This window comes from Labrus mixtus, chromosome 5 (assembly GCF_963584025.1).
Source record: "Labrus mixtus chromosome 5, fLabMix1.1, whole genome shotgun sequence".
Lineage (NCBI taxonomy): Eukaryota > Metazoa > Chordata > Actinopteri > Labriformes > Labridae > Labrus > Labrus mixtus.
This window is the reverse complement of record NC_083616.1, coordinates 22,419,041-22,436,421: the sequence shown is the minus strand read 5'-3', so window position 1 is coordinate 22,436,421 and position 17,381 is coordinate 22,419,041. Positions and strand designations below refer to the sequence as shown.

The 17,381-nt window shown below is 40.7% G+C and overlaps 1 protein-coding gene across 1 annotated transcript; it reads right to left on the bottom strand.

Annotated features, from left to right (window-relative positions):
• Window positions 1-100: 100 nt before the first annotated feature.
• Window positions 101-15,947, bottom strand: letm2 (leucine zipper-EF-hand containing transmembrane protein 2). The gene is made up of 11 exons (XM_061038622.1): window positions 15,731-15,947; window positions 14,658-14,726; window positions 12,143-12,686; window positions 9,068-9,211; window positions 7,306-7,449; window positions 6,948-7,151; window positions 6,505-6,624; window positions 6,246-6,365; window positions 5,771-5,869; window positions 5,156-5,224; window positions 101-2,585 (listed from the first exon to the last, which is right to left on the bottom strand). Exons 2-11 carry the CDS (start codon window positions 14,702-14,704, stop codon window positions 2,529-2,531), a joined length of 1,548 nt encoding a protein of 515 aa, XP_060894605.1. The 5' UTR covers window positions 14,705-14,726; window positions 15,731-15,947; the 3' UTR covers window positions 101-2,528.
• Between the last annotated feature and the right edge of the window lie 1,434 nt (window positions 15,948-17,381).

Below are 17,381 nucleotides of genomic sequence, written 5' to 3'. Positions count from 1 at the left end.
TGCTACATCTTCCTTCACCAACAGAAGACAAGAGATATAAGATTAAATAAGATCTCACAATAATTTCTCAGATTAAATGTACACAGAGATGCGACAAAGGTGAAGAGGGTTTCATGAATTTAATAGTGTATTCTTTTTTTCATCACTCATTTGCCATGGTGAAGTGATGCATAAATGTAATGCAAGGTCAGAAGTAACTGGACAGCAGTGCAATTTTAAACTGAATGAAAATAAGCCCGAAGACAGAGGACACATCATGGTAGCTCTGATGTGTGAACCATCTGTGATTTCAATAGGTGACAAACATTTCCAGACAGGCATGGCATTGTTAACACACACACACTCTATAGGGCTGATGAATGAAAAGGAAACACAGACTGATCAGAGATTAGGAAGGTTGTTTAAGATGCCAGGATGAAAATTAATTGTGGGTGCAGAAGATCTATGTATGGCAAGTCCAGCACATTAACCAGTCTAGTCATTCCCAGTATTTAAATCAATTCTCTAATCCTTAAACAGTCCGTACCAGTTAAAAACTGTTTTACAGCCAAGCACCTTCAAGTGGATCAAAACAGTACGTCTCTGGGGAAAAAAAACATTTCAGCATCAACAGGTCAGTGACCACCACAGTGTAGCATAAATCAGTTCACTCCTACTCAAAATGTCTTAGACTTCTTTATAAATACAACAACAGCCCTGACCAGAGAGGATAAAGCAAATATTCTTATTCTCGTTTTCTCGCAAAAAGATTTTGGAGAGGCGATTGATTTTTCATCAGCTCTGGTGGATGTGAGGGAAGAATTAATTTTTGGGTTGGGATTGATAGTCGAATCGAACGCGGGGGAGGGAAAGAGGAGACATTCAAATTAAAAAGTGAAAACATGTGCGGCTGGGCTCTTCAAACACGACGACGTGAAGTTTCACAACACGAGCCGACAAAAGGGTATAATATAGAAAATCTGTTCTCTGATGAAAATAACCACAATCACCCTTCAACTTTAGGCACGTATGTAAAACACAATTAATATAAATCTATGTTAGCAATTTTCTGCTTAAAAAATATCCTTTATGTAATCCACCTCTGTTGGGCGCCTGTGGATCGATATCGATGAGGGAAAAATTGCTTGAAGACAAAAACTTTCATCCAGCTGCAATGAAATCAGTTACTCCAACCTCGTCAAATGTAGGCAGGGGGATGGGAGGGTTTTCAAATCGATAGCGTCACCAAACACACACAGAAACTGTATTAATACAGGTTATGCTGAGGTGGTCACATTAACGGCAACTTTAAGGGTCATATATTTACGTGTTAGGCGAAACAGTCATAATGCTATACATTTCACTCTGGCCACAAGACCGAAAATAACATTAATCTCAAATGAGGCTTTAGTTTCTGTCCAATATTAACACATCAAGTATTTTCTCTTTTCACTTTCAAGAAATTGTCGCGCCATAGTGTTAAAACACAATACATATTCTCTATACGCAATTTAACTCTGGTTTTACAGGTTGTTCGTTCAGTGGTTTATAAGTGGAGGCAGAGTGCACTTTACCACAGTCACTTCTGGGCTTAAGGAGTGAGCTCTCTCTTAACAATAAGCACCTCTTTGTTTACCGATTATAGCAGAGGAAACTACACCGTGTCACCCTGTTCAGAAACAGGACCGCTGCTAATCTGCAGACTTTTTAATGACATTTTTATTCTACAGAAGGTTCTGGATGTGCTGTCTTGTGTTGGTTGCTTCAGCACATTAATCTGGTCTCAGGTTACTGAGTAAAAATGAAGTTGGGGCCGCAACTGAACCAAATGTTGACAAAGTCCCTTCTGCAAAAAAAAGGAATGAGTTCTGAACAGGAGTGAAAATGTATCCAAATAAAACAAATTAAAACTGCTGTAAGAGAAAAACTCTTCAGTTCTCGAGAGAAAAAATGCCTTTGCATAGCAAAATGTACAACGCTGCTGCTGCTGCTGTGATGACAGAAACAAAAATATACAGGGTATTTACAAATATACAGGAGGAGGGAGGAGGAGGAGGAGGAGTCTGGACTGTAGGGAGACAACGTAAGTTGAACAGGCTCTGCAGTGGGTAATCTGGGTGTTGCTTCCAGGATGTAAGGTCAATGTAATCACATCATCAATGGTCTGCCAGTCAGACGAAATCTTACACTGGTTAGTCCAGCTCTAATGGAGAGTAACAAAGAACGGAGTGCACAAATGTGAAAGCAAAGGGTCATGTCCGCCGCAAGAAGAAGTAGACCTTTCCTGGATGTCACCAAAGAAAGGGACAAGGAAGCAGCAGGACCCCTGGTTGAGTCGAATCATCAAGCTTGTCCTTGTCATCCAAAGAGAGGAATGGCTTTTATGGAGGAGCTTTAAAAAAAAAAAAAAAAATTTAAAAGCTACTGAAATGCCAACCATCAATGGCCGTCACAGACCACTACATCCCTGTCGCCCCCTGTTCCCCTCTGTAGGACACAGGTCTGTGCAAGTCCATCTACCCTTTTAGTCCAAAGGTTCCAGCTCCTCTTTAAACACCGTTGGCACTCATCTTGCTCTTCTGGGACACTTCTGTTGCTGCTTTAGCCTGTTGGAAGAGGTCACAGAAGTTAGTTCAACGTCAATATCCAGTGTTCCCCCATTCAATTCCCTGGACTGGAATCCATTTGGATGACTGTTTAAAAAATGTTGCAGCATTTTTTTTCCCCCTTTGTTTAGGAGCTCGCTCGCAGCATTTACGTTAAGTGAGGGAGGGAGATAGGACAATACAAAGGTCGTCAGCCAGACATGAACCACAAAACCACAGTCACATGTTACGAGTCTCAGACTGTTTAATCACACAGAGTCTGCATGCTGGCTCCTCTTGAGTGCAGTGCTGTGTACTTACATACAGTAAATGTATTTTCTTTGGTGGTTTCGTACGTCAGAACAAGTTAAACAGATGGGACATTTGTGCTTCACTGACCTTCCCTCATTTCCCAAATTACTGAGCTCTCTAAATGAAAAACCACTGTCTTGTCGGTAACCTTTGCTCAAAGCACAAAGTAAACATCCAGACCTATCAGCGAGATAGGATCAGAGAGAGACAGTACACTTGCATTTGATTAATTTATTTTGAGTGAGAAGACTTGGAAACGCATCTACCAGACTTCTCCAGCCAGAGGAAAACAAACCGTCCCCCTGAATGACGCCCATGTTTGTTTCGACATGTGCCTTTAGATGTGTACATAATGTGGGGTAAACTTTGCATAATGAAACTGAAATTTAGGCGAGCAGGTGAGATCACGTCATTGTCGTGGTATTTGATCAGATGTTAAGCTTTGTTTTTAATTGAACATTTGAAAGTTGTTCACCTTTCTGTAAATGCTGATTAAGTTATTCAGTTGTGTGTTACTGTGTGGCTCCTCGAAGAGACATTGAGTTCCTTTTCATCGCACATTTGCAGAGCATTTATTTTAATGTTCTTGCCTTTTTGAAAATCTGTAGTGATTTCACATAGTAACAGTTTCCAGACAGCCACAGGGTCACACACACACACACACACACACACACACACACACACACACACACACACACACACACACACACACACACACACACACACACACACACACACACACACACACACACACACACACACACACACACACACACACACACACACACACACACACACACACACACACACACACACACACACACACACACACACACACACACACACACACACACACACACACACACACACACACACACACACACACACACACACACACACACACACACACACACACACACACATTATGAAGATGAATGAGAAAGATGATTATTTGGGGTAAACCATTTGCAAAGCTCGGACTGGATCCTGACTGAGATCATTTTAAACATAAACAGTTCAGTCGTTTCAAAAGGCTCACTGGTGCAGGAGCTTCTCTCGGGTATCACTGCCTTTTGTCTACTCTGTCTGTTTCTTGTTTTTTTTGTCACACTGAGGTCTGCTAAAATGGAATTTGTAACAGAATTGACATTGAAAGACACTCCTGACTTTTCTGTCTTGGACATGAGGGATTTAATGTTTCATAATCGACATTTATATCATTTTATTAAACTACAGTTTGTATCAGGATATCAGGTCAGCCGAGTCAGCAATCTCTTTTAAATCCCTTCTTAAGACACCTCTTGCCTTTTATGATTTTAGCTGAATTAAAATTTTTACTTGAATTTTACTTACTAAAATCTCTTTAAAAGGATTGTATGTCTTTTATAGTTTTTTTTTTAAATGATTTTTAAAATGTGTTAAAATGTTTAGTATATCTTCATCTTTGCCTTTCTTATTATTCTATGACCTGCATGTTTTTACATTTGTTTGATTATCGCGCTCCTTGGAAAGCTCTTTTACAAAGTGCTCTATAAATAATGGTTATTATCATTAGTATGATTATTAATATTGTTAGATTATTGTTCTGTTTCTTGTTGAGCTCTGACTTCTGTTTTCTAAAAACACAATCTTGTTAATGGAGTTTGAGTTCAGTTGAGTTTTAAGACGTTTCAAAAGGCCCCTCTGGGGGAGTTGTGGTGGGTTGTGTTGGTTTGCATACTTCAAACTTGTCATCAACTTTACAAATTAAAGTCTAATAAAAAGGCGAGTGACACGGTAACAAAGTGAGCTTCTGTTATTCAGATCAGTGTGGAATCCAAATCATTTGAAAGTTGCTATATTCCAGTAAAACAACACACAGGTTTTGATGTGGTGTCGTATCTCTTCCAATGACTGGTGTGTTTAAGAAGATCAGTGGGATGCGTGTCTGAGTGGAAGTTCTATATTTATCAGCTATTTTTAAACCTCTCAGATTAACTTGAGACGAGTTGTTCTAACTTTGCTGGAAGCTTTGTGTGTTCGTAAAGTTACTCTTTAACAGGTAAATATAACATCGACTGTATGGATCTAAATACATTCTCTATACGTACTCTGCTGTATTGATGTGCCTTCTGTTTGGCAGATTAGCCGCGTTTCCATTATATAAAATGAGCCCTACTGTTAGAGATTAGCGTGTCATGTGAGAAAGATCCTAGCCAGGAAGAACTAATTGGATTATGCATCAAACCTCAGACTAGTTTCTGTGGATTCCACAGATCTCAGGAACAATGGGTGCTCACCTGAAGGACTTCAGCAGCAGTAAGAGGTTTTTCTGTGATCACAGGAGCCTTATCTCTCAACTCCTCCACCTACAAAAAAAAACCAAAACACAATGAGAATGAGAAAACAATGAAACTCCACAAGTTCCAGCTTTCAGAGGAAAGATGAACAAGCCTGTCCATATGATGAGTGATTTTGTAAACAGACAGTACCTAGGTTTTTTTTTTTGGCATAAAGAATTAGTTTGGCAAATTTGGAAAACGTGTTTGTGTTCTTGTGGAGACAAAAGCCCCGTGTCCACCTAGCGTTTTTTTTTTCTGAGCGCCAGCGTCTTTTTTCAGTTGTTTTCAATGAATAGAGAGCGTTCGCAGCAGAAAGCGCCCGTCTGGAGAAAAAGCGCAGCACCCAGCGTCTTTTCTTCTGAGCACTCCGCCTTTTTTGTGCGCTCAAGTTGAAAATCTTTCAACTTTTCAGAAAAGCGCTGTTTCAAGTCACGGCGCTCTTTTACTAATGCATGATATTCCCCGTAGTTTTGCCGCCTACGGATCGTGCTAGCGCTCAGCCAGCGCTTTTCTGCCCGTACAAAACGCTAGGTGGACACGGGGCCGAAGATTTTGTTTGAGGAGAGGACTGACCTGTCTTTCTTTCATGATGATTGCAGGGTCCACTAACATGTCGGTGGTGACTGAGGTCGAGTTTGCTCCTGTATTCTCCACTGGAGGGGGAGTAGCTTTCTGTAAGAAGAATAAAAACATCTGTTAAGAACCCAAATCAAGACAACCTGCTCTGGTTTTGTCTCCTGATTAGTGGCTGTAGTTGTGCAGAATCGTGTAAATGCAGTTTTTTTTTTTTCTGTGCAGTTTCTCTGCACTCTCGCTCTTTTGTAATTGTTATTTGCCAGGATGTTTTTAACAGAGAAACACAATAACTGGTTCTGAAGCAGCCCGTGCTCTCTTAAAAATATCCAACACAGAGCGTACCCAAAATCAGTGACCTGCTGTACATACCAGCTACTTAGACAGCATGAATGTTAAGCTGAGTACAAAGTTCTCTAATCTGTACTGTTACAGAGCAGTCAGTAAGATTCATAGCAGACTGTAAAGGACGAACCTCTAGCTTCGGAACGGGTGGGATGACGGGGGGTTTTGGTTTGAGTTCGGTCAGATACATGGCTCTGGAGAGCAGCAGCAGTGATGGAGGAACGTTCTCCTTCAAGTGAAGATCCAGCCACTAGAGGAAGAAGAACAATTACGCTCATGAGAAAAAAGGCTCAAGATGTGAGAGAACTGATTCTTTCTTTATGTCTTTTTAAGTTGTGTAAATACCACAAACTGACAAAAGATAAAAAAACCCATGTCCAGCTGCTCACCTGCTGCATCTGCAGGCGTAGCTGGTCGGTGGTGAGACCCAGAGATCTCATTCCACGACTACGGCAAGCAGCCTGCAACTCCGACACACTCATGGCTGCCACACCCTCTGCTGCAATCATCTGAGCACACAGGAGAGGGAAATCAAAAAAAACTGATGCACAAGATCAAGACACGACGGTAACTCTTCATCAGGAGGGATTGTAATAACTCACCTCTGAACCATTTCAATATCAAGTACAATAACCAGTAATATGTTTCACCAACAAAGTGTTGTACCACCACAAAGTTCTTATATCTGATCATGACCGTTTAATTCACTAAGATATCAAATTACCCAGGACAGTTGTCATCTTTCAAGTATCTAAAAATCGCTGTGGTGGTTTTATAAAAAAAACTCTCGACCAGAGAAACTAACAAAAAGGTACCCGGTCCTCCCTCTCACCTCGTCGTCTGACTTGAAGGTTCTGAGTTGCATCATCAGCTGAAAACGCAGCAAGTTGTTTGTGCCAATGGGCTGCAGCTCCAGCAGTTTACACAGAGCCACCAGCTGGGGGCGCTCCAGGTGCTCCAGCGTCAGCTCGTCCTCGAAAAGCTTTGAGAAGCGGACGATGTCCTTCGTGGTGGGCTGCTCACCTGTGCCTCGAACCTGACGGGACCACACACGGTCATGAAGTAGAATTCACGCGGATACAAACCTGCACTATAACAGTCAGATTTGACCAAAGTACAGTAAACGAAATGAACAAAACCAGTTTTAAAACGTGCATGGGCTACTATTTATTTACAGGTATCTTTCCTACCTTCTGAACGTAAGTGGAGAAGCGCTGCGTCTCATCTTCTGTCTGAGCTTTTGCTTTATTCCTTCGAGCCATCTCTGCAATGGTCTCTTGGAGAAACTTGGCCAATTCCAGCTTAGCCGCCAGACCTTTCTTCTGCTTCTCCTCCTGCAGGACGTGAGGCAGCGGACACAGGCAAGTTAGAAACCTAAAATACTTCAGATATGGTGACTGTCCGGTGCTTTAAAATACTGAAAATCTTGTTATCAATGACTGGGATCTGCACTACTGAACACCACTCAGAGTCACTTTCACACTACATGTCACATTCACACATTGACGGCAGAGGCTGCTGCATGAAGTGCTCAACTGCCCGTCAGTACTATTCCATTCACATGCCGCTGGCTGTGCAGCGGGAGCAATTTGTGGTTCAGTGTCTTTCCCAAGGACACTTCCATATGTGACTGCAGGATCAATCCTAAACTACCAGATGAGAGCCAACAGACACTACCACTGAGCCACAGCTGCCCCCCCCCCCCCCCCTATTAAGGTTCTGTGGCTCAGTTGGTAGAGTTGCTGTCTCTCGAGGGTTCGATCCCCAGCTCTCTGCAGCGACATGTGTCCTTGAGCAAGACACTTAACCCTGAATTTCTCCCGCTGCTTCGTCACAGCAGAGTAGGAATGCACGGATTAGTTATCACTGCCGTCAGTGTGTGAATGTGAAGGTGTGACATGCGGTGTAAAAGTAGTCAGAAGACTAGAGAAGTGATGTACAAGCTCAAGTCTATTTACCGTTTACCATTTTAATGCAAAAGGACAGCACAGTACCTCGGCAAAATCCCGGACAATCTCATGTCAGACGATAAATATCTCTATAAAGTCCTTCTGGTTGCAGCTAAGAAAGCAATCACACGGAAATGGCTGCAGGCAAACCCCCCCCCCCCCCCCATCAAAGGATGATTGGTCAGCAATAATCAATGAAATACACTACATGGAGAGACTGACTTCTCATTCAGGCTAAAGTTTGACCAATATGTAAAAGTCTGGAAGAAATGGAACATGTACTGTACAGAATGTAACTCATCTTCAATGAAAAACCCTGATTTGTGTATTTTTTTTTACATGTATGGCCCATGTTACCCTTTTTCTTTTCTTTTTTAATTTCTTTTTCTTTTGTCTTGTTTTACTCTGAAAATATCAATAAAAAGAAAAAAAAAAAGGACAGCACAGAAAGTCTGTTTTCAACGTTGTCATTGTCTTTCTCTTATCTCCCACCCTGATTTTGTCCACTGTGCCGTCATCTACCATCACAACACGCCTTCCTAACTTCTCCTTCTTACGTTCACTCATATTTTCAGAGGCCGGACTTGCTGCGCTGTCCAGAAGCGCAAGAGCATATCTTTGAACCAGTCAACCAGAAGCACCAGAGCCGACAGGCCTACTGGACCAAGAAAAGAGACCTGCTGCTTTTTTCTTCACAGGATACTAGAAGTTAACAAAAGGAATGTCATGATATTGGCACATTAAATTATGGTAACAAAAGACTAATTAATAAGGAGCTCTGTAAAGATCCGGTGTGGGGTTTTGTGAGGCCTTTCTGCGTGCATGTTTACATTGCACTGATCTAAGCAAGTAAATTACCTAGATTAGATAAAGTCATGTGCCTGCATGGACAGAGTGTCTTACTTCAGCAGCCTTATCTGAGAAGTTACATAATCTTTATAAACTTCAGTGGGAGGTCATTCAGGCAACGTGTGTGTGTGTCTTTGTGTACATGAACACATGCCTTTTTGGTCTCTGTCTCGAAGGTGGAGGGTAACATCTCTGGGAAGAGTTTGAGGAAGACTGGAAGAAGGAACTCCATGAAAGGAACGATGATGAACACGATGAAGGGCACCAGACGGAACAGGTCAGCGCAGGTCCTCAACAGCTGAAAAGACAAAGAAAAGCCGTGGTAATGACACATCCTGTGGACAATAAAATGGGATAGTGTTCTCGTCCTGGCAGAGTTATCAGCAGCAGAATCATAGGAGGTGTGTTAACAAAGTAAGATACACGTGCCCCCGATGCTCTGCCAGTTCTCTTTTAAAATAGACCAAATATAGATTTACCACGGCATGTGCACAACTTAGGTTACCGGGGTTGCACACACATTTACACTACGTGCTCACCAATAAGTCAGTGGGACATACAATGACAGCGTGTTCTTTTACAATGATGAACCTGTGTCTCCGCTCCACGAAGAGACATCTGAAACTTATAAAAGGAAGAAACTCTGAGCATTGAGGGCTTTTCAAATTCAACTCTTAAAAGTTTTCTTACTCAACAAAAATAAGATCAGCCGAGCGCAACATGAGATCAGGGCTTTATAAATTGTATCATAGCTGAAACGTGCTCAGATCAAAGTTCTATCCTGTTTTTCTGAAGACTTGCAAAATAGTTATCAGTTTCACAACTACTGACAGAGAGGTGGGAATGAACTGTAGAGTGCAAAGACAAACACAATGAAAGACAGATTTCAGCCGTAGTGTTGCAGCATTTACCATTTCATGTTATTAAAATTGATGAGCAACCATGAACACATTTTGAATACTAGCATCATATGCCATATTATGTTCCATAATAAAGTGTTCATTCAATCAAAATAAACTTTTTTGTTTACAAAATTCAAAAGGCTCATTGTCCAACAGAGCAGCATTTTAATCCTATTGATTTTAAAGTTCTTTAAATCGAGGGCAGCTTGTACCACTACGCTAAGCTTGGGCTTAGGAGCGACACAAAGTGAAAGTGACTGGAGCAAAAAGCTGAATTACTTTCATTGTTGATTCTTGACGATTTGGTCTTGGTACAATAAACAAACTTGTATCAAACCAAGAACAAACATAGCAGATAATAAAGAGACCACAGATGTCCGGGGTCCCAGACGTCAATTAGCATTTATAGCTAACTCTGACCCAACAGTTGTGTTGTGCATGGCAGCTGTTAAAATAAACTAATAAACTAATCCTGCAACTAGGTAGTATTCATTCAGTGTTCTGGTTGAAAAATCTGGAGTGATTTTAGAGATCACGTTTCTATAAAGTGAATAATAAATGGACATAATTGATGTATGTCTCTCTCCTGCAGCACACAGCTGCATAGCATGCTGTCACATGGTTATACTATGACAGGGAACACACTGTACACATTCCTGATTGACAGGTTCAGGTGTGAAACATACAAAGGGAACACTTAAAGTCCCTGTGAAGCCGAACTTTGAGAGTATCTCACTAATGTGTGGTGATATATTTCAAACTGAAACGGGAAAGAACCAATCACAAGATAGAAGGCGGGACATAACGTTGAGATGAATCTGATTGGATCGGAAGCTTCGACAAAGCTTGTGGGCGGCAGTAGCTCAGTCTGTAGGGACTTGGGTTGGGAATCGGAAGGTCGCCGGTTCAAGTCCCGGCACGGACCAAGTCCGGAAATTGGTCTGGTAGCTGGAGAGGTGCCAGGCCACTTCCTGAGCACTGCCGAGGTGCCCTTGAGCAAGGCACCTAACCCCCCCCCCCCACAAGCTCAGGAGCGCCCGCCGTAGGGCAGCCCCCTCACTCTGAGACCTCTCCATTAGTGCATGTCCACAGGATCCTGTTTGTGCATGTGTGTGTATTTCAGTTCATGTTTGTGTAGCATGTTTACTAGACAGAGTGTAAAAACGAATTTCCCCTCGCGGGATCAATAAAGTATAAATTCTTATTCTTCTTCTTTAAGCTTTTTCGTTTTTTTTTTTTAAGTTAGAGAAAACACGGTTATTTTGCTGTAAAAAAATACTCCGACAATGCTTTACTTTGGCAGATAAATGAACATTTTAACACCAGAACGTGGGAATTTAAACCCAAAAAATGTGTTTATAGGAACTTCAAGCCAAAAATGATTTACTGATAACCACAGAGAGGAAAAGAACCAGACAAGACACCCTACTGTGACCGTAGGGCAATATAAGATCAATAAAATAATTTTAAATTCATGCGTGTGAGGAAAGACAGTTTTATGATATTTGGTACATTACTGAACGATCATATCTCATGAAAAACCTCAGTAGTAGTTAGGCCTTAATGTGACGCAGAATTAACCAAAGCTGGAGAGCTCTTTGAGGACGTTTACTTTCAGGCACTCTAGCCATAAAAACGACTATTTTCATGTTTTCTCTTAAGCATAGAGGCTTTGTTTTTAATGTGGGTTTTAAAGCAAAGTCAATTCAGTGGTTTTTAGTGAATGAAAGCCACAGTCCGGTTAAAGTTTCTTCATTTCTGATTAGTTCTTCTGGCTGCATGTTTAGACATGACTATATAAAACATCATGATTGTCGAGAAAATATATTAAAATGTAATTTTTGCTCTACCTGCAACTTGTACATATTTTGTCATCGACTCAGATATAAAATTAATTTAAAATCCAAACTTCTGGAAAACGCAGAATTTAGTCATCAGCCTCAAACTTTCAACTTACAAATGTAAACATTTCATGATTTCACTCTGATAAAATACTTTATGGTCAATAAATGACACAATTAGAGTTGTGTGTGAGTTAAATATCTAATTTCTGATGAGCTGGGGTTAAAAGAAAGGGGCAAAAGAGATATACACAAGAAGTTGTGTTCTCGTCTGACATCTCACACCACTGCAGTTTTGATTTTGGTGTCTCCCAAGGCCATGCAGGCTTGGTCCTTGTTTAGGTTTTACAACAATGTAATGACTATAAATCATCTAAATCCCTGTGCATCCACTACAGGGGATTACTGCTGAAGATAAATCAATCCTTAAACAGTGCACAGACTGAATACAGTTGATCCATGTAATGTATATTTAGCTTCTCCTACCCGTCTCCTTTCCCTGCGTGTGAGCAGTTGTCCGTGCAGCAGCCTCCACACCATCCTGCCTGCAATCTTGATGTCAATACCAAGTAACCGGAAGCCATTGTAGTAATGCTTTAACTCGTCCACAATTCTGTGATGCAGAGGCTTTTTTACGACTGCCCTCTCCTGCACCGGAGGGACGGCGGCTGCTGTGTTGGTGGCGGTGGTGCTCGACGTTGGAGTGGGAGCTGATGGAGGCTGGGGCTGAGCTGCTGCAGCAGCAACAACAGAGTCCGTTTTTGAAGCATCCTGTGTGGCGGCTGGCGAGGCTTTAGTGTCCTCCTGCTTCACGTCCTGGAGCCAAGCCCCCGAGCTGTGTAGAGAGCGGGCGAGCAGGGCGGAGTTGTGGTGACGGCCGAGGGCATGGCCTCGGTAACAGTGTGGGTAGCCGTAGCGGGAGTGCCTGAGAGTGAGCAAGGATGAGTTGTGGCGAGGAGGGTCTATGTGGAGATACGCTTTGGAAGACAGAGATGAGCAGCTTTGCCTCTTGGATAACAAATATGATCCCCTGCAGACAGAGACAAGAAAAAACGGGTTAGTTATGACAAAATGTCCTGCAGGGAAATGTTGGCAGAAAAAGTAAGGACAGTAAAACACGGTGCTTAAATGTGTCGTTAATAAATGCATGAGAAGATGAGTGTTGAGAATTAATTAGTTAATAGAAACACTGAAAAAAAAGAGTAAAAGGTTTCTGTTAACAGCTTCTCAACTCTAAAAGATAAATCATCTAGTCAGCATTAGACAACATTACTGTTCACTGTTTTTAATCAATCAAACTTTATTTGTACAGCACCTTTCAGACACTACGCGCCTGTTTCTTCACAGACTAACAGGCAGAGTCGGTAAAGTACCATCTGCATAGTGTGAGCATCATTTCAGTGTGCACAGGTCAATCACACAGCACTGGTTTAACTTCTATAAAGAGGCTACGAGGACAAGGATAGCAGTGATTTGTTTACTTGATAAAAAATGAATCCCAACATCCACTGACGCCCCTCTATTCATCTAGAAACATTCCTCTCCTTGAAAAATATTATATATATATATCTATATATATATATATGTGTATAAAATATAATATAGAGTCATCGCACTCAATGTTTAGAAGTGCTCGATAAGCTGACAGTGACAAATCAGACCGTTAATACAAATGTAAATCCACAATCTGCCTGTGGAAATACCAACAGGATAGTCAGTCATTTCTTATTCTTCGAAAAAATATTTTTCTGGAGAGTCTTTGGTTTTGCTTGATTATTTTTTTAATCACTGTTTGTAACTTCCTTAATTTTTTTTTTTTTTAACTCTTTCTGAAAATCTACTTGAAATGTTTAAATCGTGCATAATAAATACAGATTACTTTGATTTCTATTAATGTGAATATTAGATTTTCAGTGTAAACTCAACCAAAGGGTATAGTTTAGGGCGGCAGAAGCTCAGTCTGTAGGGACTTTGTTTGGGATCCAGAGCGTCGTTGAAAAGAGACATTTATTTTTTTTTCTAATTGAAATATCTTTTTTTTTTAATGGAGATGGGACTGATTTGATCCAATATGGGTATCAAGTCCGATATTGTCTTAATTTACGAATCGGATTTACGGCGCCGATCCACGTCACAGATCAAGAACAGTTCACTGGGCACTATAAACATTCTCAGCTTGCACCGTCTCACTTTGAAGACAATGACATTCGGACTGAACCGTAAGAAGCGCTCACAAATCGTCTCCATGACGACGTTCAGACGAGATGTAACAGCTCCTTCCGTATGATCAAAAATACAATTTCTTGCACTTCAGTTTAAAAGCGTCGATGCCGCTTCCTGTTTGTATGTGAAGCAAACACAAAGTTCAGATATTTTTCTTTTGAATAATTTGATGGGCATCTCTGATTTTTTTACATTTATATTTGAATACTGTAGGGATTGGTGGTGTTAAATTTTCTTTCTATTTAATTTCTATTTTATTAAATAATTTACTAAAATGACATAATGTGACAGGAAAAATACCTGATTAAAAAATCTATAGTAATCTTATTATTTCACAACCATGGTCATGTGATCATGGCTTTTATTTTATTTTTTACAGTATGCTGCTCAACTGTGATAAAAATACAGATTTAAAGATGTACTATAAAACAATCCTTCTTGTAAATATCAAGAGCATTTAGGTAAGGTAGGTCTGGAACAAAACCCAAATCCATTTTAGAGTGGTCTTAATCTGGACTCTAATCTTCAGTCTTGCATCATCAGTAGAAACCAGTCGATTTGTTTACCTCACTGGAGTCATGATGGGATACACTGAAGAGGCTTCACTGTTTCAGACATTATGTAAACAGAGACTGCACACAAGAGAACTGTAACTGCAACCACTGAACTTTGTGAAGAGAACCAGCTCTCCATAATTATACTCTAAAGGAAACCAAATACTTTACATTACCAGAACCTCATGTGCAAGTCATGTGTAGCCATGTGCTGCTTTACTTACCTTGATCGTGTGACTGCAAGGAGCACCTGGTGACTAAAGACGGCCATTGCAGGGGCAGATTGCAGAATCCTGAGGAAATCACATAGAGAGAGAGAGAGAGAGAGAGAGATAGAGAGAGATAGAGCGATAGAGAGAGAAAGAGATAGATAGAGAGAGCGATAGAGAGGGCGAGATAGTGAGAGAGATAGAGAGATAGAGATAGAGAGAGAGAGAAAGAGAGAGAGAAAGAGATATAGAGCGAGATAGAGAGAGAAAGAGATAGAGAAAGACAGAGATAGAGAGGGTGAGAGAGAGATAGAGAGGGCGAGAGAGAGTGAGAGAGATAGAGAGGGCGAGATAGAGAGAGATAGATATACAGTGAGAGAGTGAGAGAGAGATAGAGATAGAGTGAGATAGAGAGAGAGTGAGAGAGAGAGAGAGAGAGATAGATAGAGAGAGAGACAGAGATAGAGAGAGAGTGAGAGAGAGATAGAGAGAGAGATAGAGAGAGATAGATAGATAGAGAGAGAGACAGACAGAGATAGATAGAGAGAGAGAGAGAGAGACAGAGATAGAGAGAGAGTGAGAGAGAGATAGAGAGAGATAGAGATAGAGTGAGAGAGAGATAGAGTGAGATAGAGAGAGAGCACACAGGTGTCTGATTACATTTCATTCGTTCAGCAACAGGCTAAGTGGAGAAAACAAAAAGCACAAGAAGTACAACTTACACCAGATCGAAACACACCTCTGCCAGAAAACAAACATTAGATTATTGTGAATGACAGAGATAACATGATCGTGAACCAAACAGGACAGCGTGTTAACGTCAGCTCAACAAAATTATGTAACAACACAAGCGATCGCGTTACATGTCAGACGGCACAACCACCGGGCCCATGTGACAAGTTGCTAGATTCCCCTCTTAACAACGACACCCAAAACAAATCATGCAGAGTATCTTTTAACACGGCTGCTCTGGAAACCTCTGAACGCTGTCGGTACATTAGGTTCATATTAGCACAATGCTAACAAATACAGTAGCTGGGACGCTCCTGTAGCCGGTTAGCTTGTCCGCGGATGACGAGCACACTAACCTCCAGCGTCAATGACGGAGCTATGGCTGCCGCTGCTGACGGGGCGTTGTTAAGGCTTCTTGGTGAGACGTGAATAAAACGATCCATCCACAACAATCGCTCGAAGTAAACGGGAGTGACGAGAGTAAAAACTGTTGCGGTAATAAACCCATTTACGGTGGGTTTATTGTTGATAAATCAGCCCCCCCCCCTTAGAAGCGTCGTGTTTCAGCTCCAGATCGCTTCAGCTCAGCTCCTGCAGCCTTTCCCAGGCAGCCGCACTGAAAGGTCACGCTGTGCATGCGTGAATGTTGTGTGCGTTACGTACCCATCAAAGATCGTGTGTTCTGAAAGACGAGTCACACGTTGTGTGAAAATCTGTTCCAACTTCCGTTTAGTAAAAGACGGTAAAAGCATGGCACCTAACTGTGGTTAAGTTGCCCCGTTAGATCTTAGGTTTGAATACATCTTAGAATTAAGTTTATTTATTGTTTTATTTAGTTATTTATTAATTGAATTGTTATGATTGATAACATTCAACTTTAGGATGTAACTAAGAATATTTTTTTTCCAGCGCTCCTGAATGTGAAATTTAAACTGACAAATACAGATTGACCAAACTCTAAATCTTTTTCAGAGCAACTATGAGGCAATACATTGATCCTATGTTCATCCATATTATATGCTATTAACTTGTTTAGAAGTGTATAGCAATTATTTGAGATTAAAAAATGGTTTGAATAAAATGTGGGTTAGTTTTGCAGGACATGCAATGACTCCAATTTCACTCCTTTACTGCTCTTAACCTTTTTCAGCTCAAGTATCGAATTGTCTAAATAGACCCAATGGGGGAAAACTCTTTTCTGCCTGCACAAATGCTAATGCAGTTGTTTTCACAATTCCAAAAATGTAAGTATAACAGGCAAAACTCATAACTCGAAACTCATATTTCTCTAACAAATTGGTGCTCCAAACCAGAACTGCAGTAAAACTGGGACCTGTATTCATTAGCAGGACTGCTGCAACTTAGTTTTACAAGACATATCATCAATGAAGACAAATCAATAAGCATGCCACAAACAAAATTTAGTGCAGCTTTGTGGAAAAACATGCATGGCAAAAATGTGATACACATTTCCAAGGTATGACACTGGGCAGTGGGATTTACTGTACAGCTTAACTGTGTACAAATGGACAAATATTTAGGTATAGTATAACATGCATAGTTTTCAGGCACTACAAACATCACCTGTGACAAAAGACAAAAAGCTATTCAATTTGTACCAGATATATTGGTCAGTTGGTCATTAACTTTAATTATTTTCCCTTAGGCTTACAGGTCGACAGATGATCTAAGTATGCAAATGAAATTGGAAATTAATGCAATGCAATTAATTTATCAGCATTGGCACAAACACATGAATAGAGAACATATAACTTTTGTTTATATTGTCCAAACAGCTTATGGCTACTTGATTTAAAAAAATGTCCCACAGCTGGCCTCTGTGTAAATGCCTCATGACTAATGAATAAAACTCTAAGAGATTGGGAAAAAGGTGTTGGTGTTTTGTTTTTTTGCCAATAAGAATACATTTTGCATATTATTTTTGCAGGAGATATTTAAGATATTATGAATATAGTATAGATCATATTGTCCTAATAATGTTGGTGT